The sequence below is a fragment of the Microtus oregoni genome, unplaced genomic scaffold (assembly GCF_018167655.1).
Source record: "Microtus oregoni isolate MIOR12 unplaced genomic scaffold, Mior012 000104F_ref0000108, whole genome shotgun sequence".
NCBI classification, from domain to species: Eukaryota; Metazoa; Chordata; class Mammalia; order Rodentia; family Cricetidae; genus Microtus; species Microtus oregoni.
In genome coordinates this window covers 488,308-505,168 of record NW_024544718.1, presented here as the reverse complement: position 1 = coordinate 505,168, position 16,861 = coordinate 488,308, and the positions used below count along the sequence as shown (strand labels likewise).

General features: G+C 38.0%; 1 protein-coding gene across 1 annotated transcript; it reads left to right on the top strand.

Annotated features, from left to right (window-relative positions):
• Positions 1–15,095: 15,095 nt before the first annotated feature.
• Positions 15,096–16,658, top strand: LOC121443315 (histone deacetylase 1-like). Its single transcript, XM_041645030.1, is given in 1 exon segment — positions 15,096–16,658. A coding segment is annotated over 1 exon segment (1,449 nt). The 3' UTR covers positions 16,545–16,658.
• The last annotated feature ends 203 nt before the right edge of the window (positions 16,659–16,861 follow it).

Genomic DNA, 16,861 nt, shown 5'->3' with positions numbered 1-16,861 from the left:
CGTTGAGTTGTAGTAATGTTTCTTTTACGTACGTGGGTGCTTTTATATTAGGGGCATAGATATTCAGGATTGAGATTTCATCCTGATGAATTGTTCCTGTTATGAGTATAAAATGTCCTTCCCCATCTCTTCTGATTGATTTAAGTTTGAAGTCAACTTTGTTAGAAATTAGTATAGCCACTCCTGCTTGTTTCTTAGGTCCATTTGCTTGATAAACCATTTCCCATCCGTTTACTCTGAGTAGGTGCCTGACTTTGTGGTTGAGGTGTGTTTCTTGTAAACAGCAGAATGTTGGATCCTGTTTTCGTATCCCATCTCTTAGCTTGTGCCTTTTTATAGGTGAGTTGAGCCCATTAACATTAAGTGATATTAATGACCAGTGGTTGTTAACTCCGGTCACTTTTTTAGTAGTAGAGTTTGTGTGTTTCCTTTCTTTGAATTGTGCTGGTGAAGGGTCTCTAGATGTTTGAGTTATTGTGGTTATTGTTGGACTCCTTGGTTAGTGATTTTCCTTCTATTACTTTCTGTAAGGCTGGATTTGTGGCTACGTATTGTTTAAATTTGTTTTTATCCTGGAAAATTTTGTTTTCTCCATTTATAGTGAATGAAAGCTTGGCTGGGTATAGTAGTCTGGGCTTGCATCCATTTTCTCTTAGTTTCTGCAGAACATCTATCCAGGCCCTTCTGGCTTTCATTGTTTCCATAGAGAAATCAGGTGTAAGTCTGATAGGTTTACCTTTATAAGTAACTTGGCCTTTTTCCTTTGCAGCTCTTAATATTCTTTCTTTATTCTGTATGTTTTGTGTTTTGATTATTATATGGCGAGGAGATTTTTTTTTTTTTTTGGTCCAGCCTATTCGGTGTTCTGTATGCTTCTTGAACCTTCAAAGGAATATCCTTCTTTAGGTTGGGAAAGTTTTTGTCTATAATTTTATTAAATATATTTTCTGGACCGTTGAGCTGTACTTCTTCTCCTTCTTCTATCCCAATTATTCTTAGGTTTGATCTTTTTATTGTGTCCAGATTTCCTGAATGTTTTGTGATGAGAATATGTTGGTTTTGCTGTTTTCTTTGATCAGTGTGTTTATTTTCTCTATGGTATCTTCAGTGTCTGAAATTCGTTCTTCTATCTCTTGTAATCTGTAGGTAGTACTTGTCTCTGTAGTTCCTGTTCGTTTACTCAGATTTTCCATCTCCATCCTTCACTTGGTTTGTGTTTACTTTATTACTTCCATTTCATTCTTCATGTTTTGAACTGCTTCCCTTACCTGTTTGATTGCTTTTTCTTGTTTCTCTTGGTTTTCTTGGGTATCTTTGAGTGCTTTATTCATTTCCTCCCCCTTTTTGTTTGTGATCTCTAATTGTTTATGGCAGTTTTTCACCTCCTGTTTAAGGTCTTCTATTATTTTCATATAATTCACTTTTGAGTCGATTTCTTCTAATTCTTCTAGAGTAGGGTGTACAATTCTTCTTATTTCGGGATCCCTGGATTCTGGTGATGTCATGTTGCCTTTCAGGTTGTTGGAGGAATTCTTACCTTGGCGCCTTCCCATCTCTTCCTTCAATGGACCCATGAGAGGCTTGGTGTCTTGGTCCAGTCTTTGCTGTGACTGACTCTCTGGGTGTAACTCTTCAGTGTAGAAGCAGGAACCATCCAGTCCAGATGGAACTCCTCAGCACTTGAACATAGATGCCTGGTAGTCCAATGACCCGCGGACAAAAGGGAGAACTTGGGGGGCAGGGCGGGGACGAGTAGAACACAGGACACCCTGCCACAAAAGCTGACGGTGTGCGTGCTCCCTTTCTGGGGAGACCTTGAGGCCTGCCTGGTAGGCAGGCACTCACCTCTCTGGGGGGGGGGGCGTCGTGTGTAAGAAAGACAGCCCTGCAGAAGGAGCTGGGGGATGGGGGTTTGTGCTCTCTTCTGGGACAATCTGCCCCTGGATAGCACACACTCACCCCTCCAGATGGAACTCCTCAGTACCTAAACAGGGCCACCTGGTAGCCCAATGATCCGGAAACAAAAGAAAAAACCGGGCAGGTAGTGCGAGATCCGGGAAAGCACAGGCACCCATGGAGCACAAGCTGAAGGTGCCCGGGCTTCCTTTCAGGGTCCTTGAGGCCTTCCCTGTAGGCAGGCACTCACTGCTCTGGGTGGGTAGCCTTAGTGTAGGAGCAGAAAAATGTTTCTGAGCAAAAGACCTAGCAGAAAACTCAGGCTTGTGGGGGGGGGTCGTGTGTAAGAAAGGCAGCCCTGTAGAAGGAGCTTGGCGAGGTGGGGTTGTGTTCTCTTCCGGGACAATCCTCCCCTGGATAGCACACACTCACCCGTCCAGATGGAACTCCTCAGTACCTAAACAGGGCCGCCTGGTAGCCGATGATCCCATAACTATTTTCTTTAAAGATAAATATAACTGCAATATTTCACAAATCTAAGTGAGATCTTATAGAAAAACTTACTGCTTAAGTTTTTTGTTCAAAATAATTTTGGGGAGGTTGAGATAGGGTTTCACTCTTTAACATCCGTAGCAGTCCTGGAAGAAGTTCTGTATACCAGGCTGGCCTTGAACTCAGAGAGATCTGCCTGCCTCTGCCTGCCAAGTAAGTGCTGGGATTACAGTCATGTGCCAGTATCATCTGGCTCAAAATAAAAAAAAAAATAAATAAATGAAGTCAGCAATGAATCAAATGTCCCACTCAGTGAAAGGTCTACCTAGCGCTATCTGCCATTATTTGAATTTCCCATAATTTGAATTTTCTAGGAGATACATGAACAAACATCTATGCATCTCAATAAGACATGTGTAAGAAACAAAGAAAATATTCCACCCAGGTCTAGTTTAGAAACCAGAGAAATTATGAGTATTAATTACAACAGTTTTGAATGAGGATATACTTAGAAAAAAACTGAACCTTGGGATTTCAGTCCGGTGCTCCAATGGGGGTCTCTGTTTCTGTCTCCTTTCATCGCCTGATGAAGGTTAATATCCAGAAGGATGACTATATGTTTTTCTTTGGGTTCACCTTATTTAGCTTCTCTAGGATCAGGAATTATAGGCTCAATGTCCTTTATTTATGGCTAGAAACCAATTATGAGTGAGTACATCCCATGTTCCTCTTTTTGGGTCTGGGTTACCTGACTCAGGATAGTGTTTTCTATTTCTGTCCATTTGCACGTATTGTTTTTTACTGCTGAGTAGTACTCTAATATGTATCTATTCCATACTTTCTTCATCCATTCTTCCACTGAAGGGCATCTAGGTTGTTTCCAGGTTCTGTCTATTACAAACAATGCTGCTATGAACATAGTTGAGCATATACTTTTGTTGTATGATAGGGCATCTCTTGGGTATATTCCCAAGAGTGGTATTGCTGGGTCCAGGGGTAGATTGATCCCAAATTTCCTGAGAAACCACCACACTGCTTTCCAAAGTAGTTGCACAAGTTTGCATTCCCACCAGCAACGGATGAGTGTACCCCTTACTCCACAACCTCTCCAGCAACGGCTATCATTGGTGTTTCTGATTTTAGCCATTCTGACAGGTGTAAGATGGTATCTTAAAGTTGTCTTGATTTGCATTGGAGCACCAGACTGAAATCCCAAGGTCCAAATCAGGAGCAGAAGGAGAGTGAGCATGAGCAAGGAACTCAGGACTGCGAGGGATACATCCACACACTGAGACAATGGGGATGTTCTTTCAGGAACTCATCAAGGCCAGTTGGCCTGCATCTGAAAAAGCATGGGATAAAACCGGACTCACTGAACATAGTAGACAATGGGGACTACTGAGAACTCAAGAACAATGGCAATGGGTTTTGATCCTATTGCAAGTACTGGCTTTGTGGGAGCCTAGGCAGTTTGGATGCTCACCTAACTAGACCTGGAAGGAGGTGGGTGGTCCTCAGGGAACCCTGATTGCTCTTCGGGGTAATGAGGGAGGGGGACTTGATTGGGGAAGGGGGAGGGAAATGGGAGGCGGTGGAGGGGAGGAGGCAGAAATCTTTAATAAATAAATAAATGAATTAATAAAAAAACTCAAAAGGAAAAGAAAAAAAAGAAAAAAAAAGGATGACAGAAGGGCAACTGAATCACTGGAAATCCTACTTCAGTATTATGGAGGTCACTTCTGAAAGCTAGATTCCTCAAGCTTGTCATACAATTTACATGAAACTCTGCTGTCTGCGGAGTTTCCAATCCCATGCAGTTGTTACCCCATATGCAAACTTGGATAGGGGCCATGTGAATCTTTTGAACTTCTGAAGAGTCTTCTTTGCCAACCAAAAACTTATTTTATTCATAATCAAAAGAAAATCATAAATGTAGATCTACCATATGACAGAAGTATAAAAAGAAGTACCTGTATCTAATTTTATCTTCACAAGATGATTTTGAGATCCATCTACATGGAGAGAAAATGGAAACTGGTTAAGCACAGAGGAAAAAATTGATGTTGCTTTCAGCTCCCCAGATTCTTGCACGTATTCCCAAGATACATTTATCAAATCAGTATAAAATTGTGCACAATTCTGGAGATTCTTAACTCCAGACTTCTGAGTATTTCCTGCATCTAATGAACCTCTATAAAGGAAAATTTTAATTTGCAGTAAATAGTTACACAATGTTTTCTTTTGTAATTATGTAAAATTCACTGGTATATAATGTCAGGATCACAGGAACTACAATATAAATATACATAAACACTTGGCAAATTCCTCACTTTTGTTCTTTGAAACTTCTAATGTATTTATGTGAAATTTATTATATATTTAAGTTTATTTCATCTTCCTCTCTTAGGTATTTACTTCTTTATTTAATAATAATCATAGGTATAATTTATTGTTCTTAGGATTTAGGACAATTTTTATTTATTCTTTGTTTTATTCTTCTCTCATACATTATATCTGAACTACAGTTTCCCCTTCTTCTTCTTCTCCTCCCAGTCTTTTCTCTTACCTTTTCTCTCTCCCAGATCTTCCTTCCCTCCATTTCCATACATAAAACAGCAGGCATACCAGAGATATCATCCAAGCATAACATAGTATGCTACTATATGAGCAGGCACATACCATTACATCAAGACTTCACAAGATAACTCAGTAGGCGAAGAAGAAGTCTCATAAGTAGGCAAAAAGAATCACAGACTTCCCCATTCCCAATGTGAGGAATTCTATAAGAACACTAAAACTCTTCAGCCATAACATATAGGCAGAGGAAATAGGTCAGAGCCCTATAGGCTCCCAGATCTCTGCAAGAAGCTATGAGTCTTAATCAATTGATTTTATGGGACATGTTGTAGTGTCTCTGACCATTCTGGTTCTTCTGATACTTCCCTCCTTCTCCTCAGGACTGTGAGACTCTGCATCTGATCCTCTCAGTTCCTGGGTGAAATCTCTCTGGTCTCTTTGATGATGGTTTTGCTAGGCTCTAGTCCCCAAAACTCTGCAGGCAGGCTGCAGGTTGAAGGTTTATGAATGGATTGTCCCAATCCTTCCACTGCAGGCCTTGCCTGGTTACAGCAGATGACACGTAACAGCTCTGTGTCATCGATTAATAGGCATCTTTGGTAGGGTAACTCATGTAGATTCCATGGAGTTTCCTTTGTACTAGATTTCCATCTCACCCCTGAGATGCCTCCCAATTCCAGTCATTTCTCCCAATATTTATTTTCCCCTCTCTTGATGCCTCTTGTACCTAACTACACCCACATTCAGTTGACCTCATCAAATCTATTCTATTTTCCATTCCAAGGGAGATCATTGTGTCTCCCCTTAATCCCTCCTTGTTACTTAGCCTCTCTGTGTCTTCCTATGAATGCATACTGAATATTTCTGGGATATAAAAACTGTTCCTTGTATTTCCAATTTGAAAATACAAAAGGCATAAAAAGAATATACTTTTAAATTGAGGAAAGGCAAAAAAAAATATAGACTACCACATTCAGTAGTCTGCATTTGTTTCAATTTGCCTGCCTAAGACATTTGATTGGTCTCTTAAAGAGGTGATTGGCCAATAGCTAGGCAAAGAAAGGATAGTGGGAGATGGCCAACTGAAAGAATAAATAGGAGGAGAAAGCTAGAGAAAGAAGAACAAGAAGAGAGAAAAGAGTGAGTAGTAATAGGGGATTATGCCAGGGGCAATAATCCAGGCAGATACCAGCCAGAGGGACGTGAAAAGCATGGAAAATAAGCTATAAAGAAGGAAAGAAAAATAAAAGTCCTGAGGAAAAAAGTAGATAAAGAGAAACATGTTATTCTAAGTTAAAAGAACTAGTAAGAAATAAACATAAACTAGGTCGAACATTTATAACTAATAAGAAGTCTCTGTGTCATGATTTGGTCATCTAAAAGCAAAAGACTGGTACATGCTAGAGTATTTTAGGCCAAAATCAATCATTATTCTGTGCACATTACAGATGACAATATGCCACTTCTATCAAAGTTTTAGTGAAGAAAAGTTTTTCTTTTATCTTTTGACTAAACAAATTGTATAGAAAAATGGAATTTTAGTCTTTCCTTTCTCCCTTCTCTCTCCCCTACTCCCCTTCCCTTACCCCCACCCCTACCCCCATCCCCATGCTTCCAAATTTTTGCCTGGCAATCTTATTTCCTTCCAATTTCCAGGAGGATCTATATATGTTTTTCTTTGGGCACACCTTGTTATTTGGCTTCTTTAGGCTTGTGAACTATAGGCTTAATGTCCTTTGTTTATGGCTAGAGTCCTCTAATAAATGAGTACATGACATAATCATCTTTTTTGGGTCTGGGTTATCTCACTCAGGATAGTGTTTTCTATTTCTATCCATTTGCCTGCAAATTTCAATATGTCATTGCTTTTTACTGCTGAGTAGTACTTTAATGTGTATATATTCCACACTTTCTTTATCCATTCTTCCATTGAGGGGCATCTAGGTTGTTTCCAGGTTCTGGCTATTACAAATAATGCTGCTATGAACATAATTGGACAAATGCTTTTGTAGTATGATTGAGCATCTCTTGGGTATATTCCCAAGAATGGTATTGATGGATCCTGAGGTAGATTGATTCCCAATTTCCTGAGAAACCGCCACACTGATTTCTGAAGTGGTTGTACAAGTTTGCATTCCCACCAGCAATGGATGAGTGTTTCCCTTACTCCACATCCTCTCCAGCATAGGCTATCATTGGTGTTTTTGATTTTAGCCATTCTGACAGGTGTAAGATGGTATCTCAATGTTGTTTTGATTTGCATTTCCCTGATTGCTAAGGAGGTTGAACAAGACCTTAAGTGTCTTTTGGCCATTTAAACTTCGTCTGATGAGAATTTTCTTTTCAGTTCAGTACCCCATTTTTAATTGTGTTAATTAGAATTTTCATGTCTAGTTTTGTGAGTTCTTTATATATTTTAGAGATCAGACCTTTGTCTGATGCAGGGTTGGTGAAGATCTTCTCCCAATCAGTAGGATGCTTTTTTGTCTTAATGATAATGTCCTTTGCTTTACAGAAGCTTCTCAGTTTCAGGAGGTCCCATTTATTCATTGTTGCTCTTGTTGTCTGTGCTACTTGGAGAGAGCTTGGGGGAGTGGGAGGGTGAAGATGGAGGAAGGGCAGATATAGGAACATGGAAGAAGATATCTACATTAAGGGAGCCATTTTAGGGTTGACAAGAGACTTGGCTCTTGAAAGAATCCCGGGTGTCCACTGGGATGTCCTCAGCTAGGTCCTTGGGCAACAGAGCAGAGGGTGCCTGAACTGGCCTTACCCCACTATCATGCTGATGATTATCTCAAATATCACATAGAATCTTCGTCCAGCAAAGGACGGAGATAGAGACAGAGACCCTCATCAGAACAACGAACTGAGCCCCCAAGGTCCAGTTGAAGAGCAGATGGAGGGAGAAGATGAGCAAGGAAGTCTGGACCATGAAGGGTTGGTCTACACACTGAGACTGTGTGCCTGTTCTATTGGGAGCTCATCAAGTCCAGCTTGACTGGGACTGAACGAGCATGCGATCAAAAGGAACTCTCTGAATGTGGCTGACAATGGGGACTGACTGAATAGCCATTGATAAAGGCACTGGTGGGACTTGTTTCTACTGCACGTACTGGCTTTTTGGGACCCTAGTCTATTTGGATGCAAAGTTTCCTAGGCCTAGCAGTAGGGGGCAGGGCCTTGGACTTCCCACAGGGCAGGGTTCTCTGCCCCTCTTAAGGATGGAGAGAGAGGGAGGAAGGAGAGGGGGAAGCAGAAGGGGATTGGAAGGAAGGGAAGAAGTGTAAATTTTTTTAATGGAAAAAATACAAAAATATAAAAATGGAATTTTAGTTTAGATATAGCATCAATATTAATAAATAATATTTGTTTTTTCAAGACAGGGTTTCTCTGTAACTTTGGAGCCTGTCCTGGAACTAGCTTGTGTAGACCAGGCTAGCCTCAATCTCAGAGAGATCTGTTTGCCTCTGCCTCCTGAGTGCTGGGATTAAAAGCATGTACCATTACTGCCCAGCTGTTCCGTATATATTGTGTCTTGTAGGTTCTCGTGTTTACTTTTCTTTATGATGACACAACTGTAATTTTATTCCTATTTTTTATCCAGAATATTGATTCATTTTTCCTGTTTACAGTATTGAACAACGTATTTTCTTATCTTAAATCTTACTAAATTTCAAACTGTAAGACTCACATAATGAATATATGGATTTATCAAGTAGAATTAATCTAATAATGAATAAACACAAGACTTCACTTACTCCTCTATTTTTTTTGTCTATGCTATATTTTGTTTAACCCTCATCACAGCCAGAGACATAGGATATTATTTTTACTTCCTGAAGGTTAAATACTGTTGATAAAATGACATACTTGTGAATGAGATGGTACAAATTTAATCACAAGTGGTCTAGCTAGAAAGTCTATGATTCTGATAGCCACCTTTCTGCAGACATCTGATGTCAATATTTTGATCTATTATTTTTTACTTTTTCGTGAAGCCAGAAATGCCTTCTACATCTCTGCTTTCACAACAAAATAAAATTTTAAAAAGAAGGAAAAAAGAATCATTATCAAGCCGACTTTCTCTCTGTCCTTATTTTTCTCATTTATATATTATATATGTACTAAAATGCATATACATATTATATGATAATTCTCTAGTGTGCAAAGTTTAAAAAAAATCTAAATAAAACCATCTTTTTCTTCAAAAGTGTATATTTTAATGTTTTGTCTTATCATCAGTGTGCATGATCTTCATAACAATTGAAAGTGAATGGACTTGAATTTCCAAAATTTATAATACTCTGCTTTTTTTCAGTATTTTTATCACCTTGTAGAGATCCCTCAGATTTCATTAGCGCCTTGCTGACCTCTTTGTTGCTGTTTCACAGGCTTTTGCTTTTATAAAGTTATTCAGTATGATATCTATTCTGCCAGAACTCAGAATCTCACTAAGAAGCCCTGGTCAAACATGTTTTGCTAGTGTGGAGCCTTGATAACCATATACAGTCTTGTCTACAAAAACACATTGTCAGTAAACAGTTCACCATGGTCTATTCTCAATGAAATCAAATCTTGTTCTATGGTCATTTAGGTAGTTTTAAGGCATGCTTTCAGTTTTACACATTGACTGCTTATTCCTTAGATAAGTAAGTAAGTAATGAAGTAAGTAATTCTGGACTTGCCAGAATGTATGTTAATTTCAACTGCATAATTTAGACATTTACTCATTCATTTCTAGTCAATAAATTAACAGTGGTGAAAATCTGAGTTTTATTACTGTTAGTATTAAAGAAAATGGTAGTCCTAAGTATTCAACATTGGTAAGTACCCAAGTTGATCTTTATAAATAAGAATGATGTTTCTGAGAAGTCAGATAGAATATATATATATATATATATATATATATATATATGATAGATTGACTGATGATAAGTAATTTTTTAAAAGGAAATGAAAAAGAGTCAGAAACTCAGTTGTTACAACCAGTATTAATTTAGAATATTTAGTTATCATTTCTATGATGGATTTGTTTGAATCTCTTTCTACCTAAGCATGGGATTATTTCCTTGTTTGTAAACTCTTGGTGTGTGTGGACAACAGAAAGGTAGCTATAGCTGAAGAAGTGTAATATTACTTTGACCAAAATGAACTTGTTTGAAATTGTACTATTCCCTGTGTTCACTAGAGAATAATTAAACATATATTTCCCTGTTTGCGTTTTATTGCATAACATATCCTTAGAAAAAGAAGATAAAATACAATAGAAAATGAGGAATAAAGATATTATATGAAAATGGTATTGAGTTGAGCAATGTTAAATACTACTGATCATGTGCTTTTTAATTTTTATTTTCAATTTAATGGTTCTTATTTGATGTGAGATTCCCCTCTGTATGCTGTGAATATCAGTGGTTAATAAAGAAACTGCTTTGAGCCTGTAGCAGAGCTATGGGGGAACAGAACTAGGCAGAGAAAACTAAACTGAATGCTGGCAGAAAGAAGGGCAGAGTAAAGAGAAGCCAGGTAGCCTGCACCAGAGACAGATGCCAGATAGAACTTTGCTAGTAAGCCACTGCCATGTGGCGATACACAGATTAATGGAGATGCGTTAAATTAATATCTAAGAGTTAGCCAATAAGACGCTAGAGCTAATGGGCCAAGCAGTGATTTAAATAATATGGTTTCTTTGTGATTATTTCGGGGTTCTGAGCAAAATGACAGTTTCCTAAGTTCATAAACAGTATCAATTTTTTAAAAGGAAGGTAAAGTGCTGTGCTAAAATGATTACCTCTGCTACACTTATATTAATCATGTTATTATGAATTATATATTTAAGAATAAAGATTTGATCATAACATCATTTTTGATTAATAGATGTTTAGTCATAAGGATTTAATTTCTCTATATACCAAATTTTCTAAGACCTTTTCAAAGACACCAATCTTTGGGAATTAAAGGGTATTGTATTGGGGAGTAGCTACTTTCATATACTCATTAACAGAATGTGACCTTTTTAGTCAGTAATACAGAACTCTATCAATCATAATTTTAAATCATTTTCAGTAAAAACTTATTTGTTACAGTCAAATCATTTCTTCTTCAGTCATTAATATCTTTCAAACAGCAACAAAAAACCACTATTATATGTAGACTCAAAATAAAGCTCAGAAAGGAAGGAGATCACTTTTAATAACTTAATTCTCATAATTGTAAACAATTTGTCATTTTGACTCACTCAGATTCTCAATGTAGCAAGAAAAGATATATGCCTAATATATTCAAATAGACTTCTGTTTTCATATGACATCTAATATTAAGTTAAAATTTCTGTGACTGAAAAAGCATGGGATAAAACTGGACTCTCTGAACATAGCGAAAAATGAGGGCTGATGAGATGCAAAGGACAATGGCACGGGGTTTTGATCCTGCTTAATGTGCTGCCTTTGTGGGAGCCTAGCCAGTTTGGATGTTCACCTTCCTAGATATGGATAGAGGGGGGAGGACCTAGGACTTACCACAGGGCAGGGAACCCTGACTGCTCTTTGGACTGGAGAGGGAGGGGAAAAGGAGTGGGGGGAGGGGGAGAAGGGTGGGAGGAGGGGGAGAAGGGTGGGAGGATGGGGAGGGAAATGGGAGGCTGGGAGGAGGTGGAAACTTGTTTTTTTTTCTCCTTTTCTCAATAAAAAAAATTCTGGCATGTGGGTTCTAGCTAGGCTTTAATTTTCAATGTATTTATATATAGGGTGCGCATTTCACACCTATCTTAAAATTCCAAAATAAATCTATGTTATCTCTTTCTATATATTTATTGTGAGATGATTCTTTTTGTGATAATTAATTAAAAATATTTGTGATGATATAAAATTCAAGTCCCTGAATTTTGGTGTGCGTACTCTTAAATGATAAACTCCAGTTTATGCTAATTAGGTTTAGGAAGACTTTAAGTTGCTCAATACAAATTATTTATAATATTTTAAATCCCAGGAGAACTTTATAAAATCCAATCTTATATGTATAAAATTTTCAGTAGATAATAGATAATCTTTTCAGAAAATAGTCAAGGAGTCTCACTACCCATTTTTGTTTCCTTTCTTTAGGAAACTACATAATCCTACAAATAGTTTGGCAAACATTTTTTTTTAACTATGTACATGTTCTTGTTCAAAACTTTTAAGATTAAAATTACAGCTTTATTAGGTGGCTGCCATAAATTATACTTACATAAGCAATATAATAGAGTAAGTGTTTATGAATTCAAAGTGCATGGATGAAAGACAGGAATAATTTCCTTGATCAAATCAGTACTTCTTATTTTGCTGCATGTGTGCTTCTTAATTTACAATTAAAGGTCAGAACAGTTTATGCTGCTTCATTGTAAAGGATCCTATCCTCAAATTTTCATAGTTTGAATAGGTAGGTTAGATTACATACCTATGTTGTTATAAAATGTATAAATAGTCTTGGTGTGACCAATAATAAATGTACTCAATATAAGTCATATCCTAGGAATTTATGCTCTAGAAACATTGATGGACTAGTGTTAAGTTTCATTCCGTGTTTTCAATAGTAAAAACAATGACAAAATATAATTTTCTATATGTGGTGGAGTGGGATAAAGTTTCAAAATTTAATATTTGGTGATTTGGTTATTATATTGGTGATGAAAAACAAGTTTAGCTAATACTTTATCAGGTTTTGTCTTTCAGTTATTAATTTAGGAAGAATTGAAATAAACAAAATAGTTCATTGGTCAATGGAAAACCTCATGAACTTTATTATGGGCATCCAGTTGACTTGGAATCATTTAAAATATATTTGATATTTAAATATCTCTTGTTAAATATATTGCTATGGCTGATACTATAATATATTTAAAGATACATCTAAGAAGAAGGGATGTTAGCAGATTTTGACAGCCTGAAAAATGAAGAAGAGTGAAGTAGATTTTCAGCTCAATCACTACCAACATAGTTCTATGTGGTAGAAAACCTTTTAGATCAAGTCAGTGAATTCTGATGGACATTAAGAACTAACACAAAATAAAGCATGAGTTGTTTGGAGATTTCCATACCACACCTCTAGCTAACAACACGATTAAATGTAACCCATTCTCATTACTACAATCTTCATTAGATGGTGAGAGACATCCATCTGGGGTTCTGTCTTACACATTATTTGATGATTTACATATGTAAATATTACAGGAAACTTCTACTGCATTAGGTTTCCATATGATTGATTCCTCAAATTTCCCTTAATTTTTAACTGCCCTCACGACTATCCATTCCTATCCTGTATCCTATTCCCTTCTTGTTTGACCCTACCATTCCAGGCTATTGCCAAGGTTATTGATGGCTTTTATAAAGTGAAGGTAAGGCCCTATTGTGGAAGACAACACTTATACAGTTCATTAAACATACAGAAGTCAAGCTGGTGCCCACCTAGAGCTTTCACTCCTGTGGACCAGTATTTATGGTACTGGAAGGTATGTTTTACTCTGTCAAAGGAGAACAGTAAATACCAACCCAGTTACAAAACTCTCCATCAACAAGAATTACATAGTTGAAAATAATTCTGGTGCATTAACAGCACAAAGCATGCATGTAACCTCGAAATATCTGCTTTGTGTTAAGAACCACTCCATGAGATGGAACCCTTACCCAACACTGCCTGATTGGCCAAGAACCTGAGAACAGATAGCCCATGAACCTAAAGGAAAACTAAATGCTATTGTTATATTAAAGCAGCAAAACAATAAAATGACTCCAAACTACATTCTGCTATACTTAGATCAGTTTGCGTCCATGACATTATTAGAGAAGTTTCTTCCATCAGCAATTAGGAACAAATACAGAGACCCAGAGTCAGTAAATGTGCAGAGCAAGAGATCTTGGAAAAATTTAACCATAAAGAAATGTCTCAATCAAATGTTTCCCTTTAGGGTTCAGAGAACTCTGTTAAAGCAGCAACAGAAAAATGTGGGCTGGAGGACAGCAAGGAATAAAGGCCTTCTAGACACAATAGGGATGGAACATGGTAACATGCACAGGGCCCACACATTTCTTTACTAGAAGAGATCCTAGAACTGAAAGAAGTAGACAAACTCACCAACCACTAACCCAAAAGCTATCTCCAATTGATAGCCAATTGCAAATGAAATAGTTTTCTCCAAGGAAGTTTCATTGGGGAAGCAAACCACTCATAATGATAGGTCTATGCCCAGTAGTATATGGCTAACACAGAACAAAAGGACATGTTTGGTGGTTCTTTCTTTCATAATGTTAAGTCAGTGTAATTTGTCCCCTATCTTACAGGTCTATTGCTTATATATTATAGGTTCCAGTTTTAGTTTTTTGTGGGATTTCTGAGTATGCGTATGTCTCTGTATTTCTACGCATTTCTTATGCTTTTTGCCTGTTTTTATTTGTCACATTTTATTATTTATTTATTTTGTTTTAAATCATATTTTTTATTATTTTAAGCAATCTTTAACTATAAAATACTTTGGTAGGATTCTTCCCCTCCCCATGTCCTCCCAAATTTTCTTTCCCTTTCTAATAATCCAACTTTTAGTTTTTTCTCAACAAACAAAAACCCAGTGCAACATCAACCCTCCACAAAACAAGAAAGCAAAATAAAACTAAGTCCCTCCAAAATAAATTATAATCAAATAAATATATACAAAACAAATCTGTCTTCCATTATGTGTTGGTCAACTACTCATGAACATGAGGCCTGTTCTGAAGTAGTTAAAATACCAGTGTCACTGTCCTGGAGAAAACTGATTTCTCATTTTCCTAGCAGGTATAAGTGACAGTTCAATTCTTAAGCTTAACCTTAGTGGCTAGGTATTCATTCATTCATTCATTTTGCTATCTATCCATTCTTGTATAAAAATATTCCTTAGATGTCTGGTTTTTTTTCTAACTAGAGACCGAAAGACTGTGAATGCAGATGGGAGAGGAGCGGAGGAAGAATTTGGATGAGTAGGGGAAGGGGAAACAACTATCAGAATATATAACATGAGAACTACAAAAATCTATTTCAAATGAAGCAAAAAGAAAGAAATAAGAAAAACCACAAAGGGGCATACCGACCGACGGGAGGGCTGGACGGCTGTCAAGATGGCGCAGACTCTGGACACCAAGAGGAAAGTCTGTTCTTACTACGATGGTGATGTTGGAAACTACTGTTATGGACAAGGCCACCCGATGAAGCCTCACCGAATCTGGATGACTCACAATTTACTGCTCAACTATGGTCTCTACCGATAAATGGAAATCTATCTTCCTCACAAAGCCAATGCTGAGGAGATGACCAAGGACTATAGTGATGACTACATAAAATTTTTGCGTTCCATTCGCCCAGATAGCATGTCTGAGTACAGCAAGCAGATGCAGAGATTCAACGTTGGTGAGGACTGTCCTGTATTTGATGGCTTGTTTGAGTTCTGTCAGCTGTCTACTCGTGGCTCTGTGGCAAGTGCTGTGAAATTTAATAAGCAGCAGACAGACATCGCTGTGAACTGGGCTGGGGGTCTGCATCATGCAAAGAAGTCTGAAGCATCTGGTTTCTGTTACGTCAATGATATCCTCTTGGCCATCCTGGAACTGCTAAAGTATCACCAGTGGGTGCTGTATATTGACATTGATATTCACCATGGCGATGGTGTGGAAGAGGCCTTCTATTCCACAGATCGGGTCATGACCGTGTCCTTTCATAAATATGGAGAATACTTCCCAGGAACTGGGGACCTACGGGATATCGGGGCTGGCAAAGGCAAGTACTACGCTGTTAACTGCCCCCTCCGAGATGGGATCGATGACGAGTCCTATGAAGCCATTTTCAAGCCAGTCATGTCCAAAGTAATGGAGATGTTCCAGCCGAGTGCAGTGATCTTACAGTGTGGATCAGATTCCCTATCTGGGGATCGGTTAGGTTGCTTCAATCTGACCATCAAAGGGCATGCCAAATGTGTGGAGTTTGTCAAGAGTTTCAACTTGCCTATGCTGATGCTGGGAGGAGGTGGATATGTCATCCGGAATGTTGCTCAGTGCTGGACTTATGAAACAGCTGTGGCCCTGGACACAGAAATCCCTAATGAACTGCCATACAATGACTATTTTGAATACTTTGGACCGGACTTCAAACTTCACATCAGTCCTTCCAATATGACTAACCAGAACACTAATGAATACCTGGAGAAGATCAAGCAGAGGATCTTAAAGAACTTGAGAATGCTGCCCCATGCGCCTGGCGTCCAAATGCAGGCAATCCCTGAGGATGTCATTCCAGAGGAGAGTGGTGATGAGGATGAAGAAGACCCTGGCAAACGCATCTCCATCTGCTCCTCTGACAAACGGATTGCCTGTGAGGAAGAATTTTCTGATTCAGATGAGGAGGGAGAAGGTGGTCGCAAGAACTCTTCTAATTTCAAAAAAGCCAAAAGAGTCAAAACAGAGGATGAAAAAGAAAAAGATCCAGAAGAGAAAAAGGAAGTCACAGAAGAGGAAAAAACCAAGGAGGAGAAGCCAGAAGCCAAAGGGGTCAAAGAAGAGGTCAAGTTAGCCTGAGCAAGATCTGCAACTCTGGCAGCTTCCCAATTTCTCAGATTTTATATTTTCTATTCCTCTGTGTATTTATATAAAATATATTAAATATAATGTCTCCAAGGACTAGATAGGAACCAGGGACCAGATCTGTTCTGTTTATACCCTTCCCACCAGACTCAGGCAAGCAGAAAAACGCCCACTGCCCTGTCTCCCCCAACTCTGCAGGTGGAGGTGTTAGCCTAGCTTCCTTTTTGAGATATTTTCATTTTGTGAGACTCTTTGTAATAAAACAGCACATTTCTATACAAAAAAAAAAGAAAAAGAAAAACCACAAAGCA